We start from the raw sequence: 3708 nt of genomic DNA, 5'->3' as shown, positions 1-3708 counted from the left end.
TATCTTGGGAGTATGTACTAATTCACTTAACTGAGAGTATGTACCGATTTACTTAACTTGGGAGTATGTACTGATTCACTTAACTTGGGAGTATGTACTGATTTACTTTACTTGAAGTATGCACTGATTTAACTGTTAAAACATATGACTAGACGCTACTACCGTGTCAGCCCCCCGACCTTCATCACTGACATGTTTATCGGGTTGAGAAATCTGAAGGTAATAAAAATACATATAAAAGTACATATTTGAAAATAAATATAAGTTTAATATTTACAATTTATATATATATATATAAATATTTACATTCAAGTGACACAAGCATAGGCGGGTTTCAGGTGCCAAGAAGCCTTCCCCTTGTACAGTGTTGCTAATAATGGCAATTTTAAGTTGTCTAAACATTGGCTTCATCAACAGCAAGTTTCGCTATTCATCCTTAAAAGTGATGCGGATATCTAAGATTGTGCTTTATCAGACGAATATATTTATAATATTATGTGCTTTATCAGTTTAGAAAGCTAATATTCAGACGAATATATTTATAATATTATGAAGATACAATTTCAAAAATACTTGACTGCGTTCAATTGCAGAATTAAAAAAAAACTTCGTTAAATTAGCTCCTGGTAAGCTGGGATGTAAATAGTTTCCGTCTGACCATTGCCCTGTAATACTTCAATAGTGCACCTTAATAATAAAACATGTGAATAATCAAATAATCAAAGCTTAGTGATATATCAGCAAAAGCCTAATCTAACATAAAGCAGTCGGTTAAATATCCTTATAGGAATACTGCTTCTTGGATTGATCATCAAATTATAATTCTCAAACTTCTTCAATAAGTATATACATGTATATTCGTCAGTGGACTTACCAGGCGTCATAAATATACAACAGAATCCCTTTATAATCCAATAAATCCATAAAACTATAAGTAATTATTATGACCAAGTGCACGGATAAATATACAATACCCATATTGGCCAAGTTTGAGTAAATAATTTTTCTGTTCATTCTAAGAGGTGTTATTCCAAGAATTTGCCAAAACTATCTCCTCAAGATCGGTATATGCTTTCAACTGGGGTTAACCCTTTCGCTGGTTTGCCGTACGCTTTCTGAACATAATACGTTTCAGTTTTGGTTTGAGGGCCATCGTAAGGTATCGCTGACTGGGGGTGGATTTTTGTGGGTTTTTCGACAACTGTGTAAGTTACAGGCAACTGCATGTTGACTCGATGGCGTGGTTGCTCCCAAGGCCATGGTGGTCTGCTCAGGGGTTGAGATCGTGGTGTGTTCACACTTTCTGATACCCATTCAGGATTGATGACAAAGGCTGCTCTGGATCTTCGGACATTCTGGAAAAGAACAAAAATTGTTATCAACAAAACTACTCCATTAAAATCACGTTGGAATTCATTCAATGGGACTTGTGAAAAAAAACATCACAGTAGGAGGGAACTTTTGCCAGGACAGTGGCATTTTCGAATCTGCCCTTTGTACAGATTATTAACGATGAGGTCATGGTTTCTTTTTCAAATGAACTTATATAATGAAGGTTTGCATCCACGTGCATCAGCTTAGGAGCATAATTGTACACTGCATGGCATTTTCCATTTCCATTAGCCAAGTCCAGGGCAGAAAGGAACGACTTCAGAATCAATTAAGTTTCATTTCATTTCAATGTGAAAGTGGTGGATGAACCAACTAATTAGAGTTAAAAACACATGTTGACAGGTTCGAATGTAGGACTTAGAACTGACACTCCGCTTCATCTCCATTCCCACCCACCATCTCACCCACGTTTTTATGAGATTGACGGTAGATAATGATATATAATAACAGTTTGTAGGATACATGATAATAAATTGTATGAAATATTGATGTATCTGTTTAATCAAAGGATATATCATTAAGTATAATACTAGAAAATCAGATACGTTATGCTAGTATTGTTTTATTCATCTATACTAGTTCATATATTTATAAAGCTACAAACATGTAAATTATGTATATATCTCTTTATTTCACATTTATGACATGGTGGTGGCTGATCGTTGATGCACCACACGACGCGTTGGCAATGTGTTCGGCATCTCACACGATAGGGTCGCCATTATTCTAGTAATGATGACCTGATTTCCGCTGTGAATGACCTATTTTTAGTCTGGCTGAAGGCTTTGCATCAAATTTCAAATTTGGAAGGGGGCTATGTAGAAAAATATGCTAAAACCATGGACGACTAAGTTTTCGGCCAATCACAGTTGTCAAACGAATATTGTGTCTGATGTGTCAAAGGATTATCTCCGATAATCTTCGTATCATTTATAGTATTCAAAGTATTATCCTTCACTCGACGTAACAATCCCAGCTATTGGCGTAATATGTGTATCCTATCTAATATTCGAGGTCTAATCTCAAGCGTTATGTATATCCTATCTAATATTCGAGGTCTAATCTCAAGCGTTATGTATATCCTATCTAATATTCGAGGTCTAATCTCCAGCATTATGTATATCCTATCTAATATTCGAGGTCTAATCTCAAGCGTTATGTATATCCTATCTAATATTCGAGGTCTAATCTCAAGCGTTATGTATATCCTATCTAATATTCGAGGTCTAATCTCAAGCGTTATGTATATCCTATCTAATATTCGAGGTCTAATCTCAAGCGTTATGTATATCCTATCTAATATTCGAGGTCTAATCTCAAGCGTTATGTATATCCTATCTAATATTCGAGGTCTAATCTCAAGCGTTATGTATATCCTATCTAATATTCGAGGTCTAATCTCAAGCGTTATGTATATCGTATCTAATATTCGAGGTCTAATCTCAAGCGTTATGTATATCCTATCTAATATTCAAGGTCTAATCTCAAGCGTTATTTATATCGTATCTAATATTCGAGGTCTAATCTCAAGCGTTATGTATATCCTATCTAATATTCAAGGTCTAATCTCCAGCATTATGTATACCCTATCTAATATTCGAGGCCTAATCTCCAGCATTATGTGTACCCTATGCAATGTATGCATTATCTCAAGCATTAAGTGATTTTATCTTGTATTCAACGTGTTATCTCAAAGCACTCGATGTCGTATCTCAAGCATTATTCTACCTTTTACTCGACGTGATTTCTCAAAGCATTCGACGTTTTATCCGAATTAATTTGTGTGTCCTATCTTGTACTCAAGCCTTTGCATCCCAAGCATTATGTGTATCATAATGGTACTCTATGTACGTATTACCTCGGGTAATCGACACTTGGTGTTCTCTTACAAGTATTAGACGTATAATTTCAAGCTCAAGATGCTCCCAATGTATATTAAATATCAAATTCCCGACGCGTGTGTCAATCTAATAAAATTTAGATTACAATTTCGTTTCGTAAAACCATACACCATTGCCCCTCCGAACAATCATGACTGGCTAAGGGCCTGATGCATCATCATTATTGGGCACATCACCACTTAGCACGGACTAGCTACAACACCATCAACTTTTATCCAGCTCAAGAATTGTTATCTCGAGCGACGAGCGTTCGAATTGTCATGTTGAAGTGACCCGACATTATGTAAAATAGAATACTGGTAGTACATACAGTTTGTTAAAGTATATTATACATGTATTGATTCGTGTTTTATTATCAGACTTGACAGCAGGTGGTTGGTAAGTATCAATTTGATCTAATTAAAGGTTTTAAATT

The 3708-nt window shown here is 35.3% G+C and overlaps 1 protein-coding gene across 1 annotated transcript; it reads right to left on the bottom strand.

The window, feature by feature from the left end:
* Positions 1 to 2368: 2368 nt before the first annotated feature.
* LOTGIDRAFT_116810 (hypothetical protein) lies at positions 2369 to 2788 on the bottom strand (the record flags this gene model as incomplete). The annotated part of the gene is made up of 1 exon (XM_009055715.1): positions 2369 to 2788. A coding segment is annotated over one exon (420 nt), but the record flags the coding sequence as incomplete, so codon positions are not given.
* Between the last annotated feature and the right edge of the window lie 920 nt (positions 2789 to 3708).

This window comes from Lottia gigantea (genome assembly GCF_000327385.1).
Source record: "Lottia gigantea unplaced genomic scaffold LOTGIsca_25, whole genome shotgun sequence".
NCBI classification, from domain to species: domain Eukaryota; kingdom Metazoa; phylum Mollusca; class Gastropoda; family Lottiidae; genus Lottia; species Lottia gigantea.
This window is presented reverse-complemented; position numbering and strand designations above follow the sequence as displayed.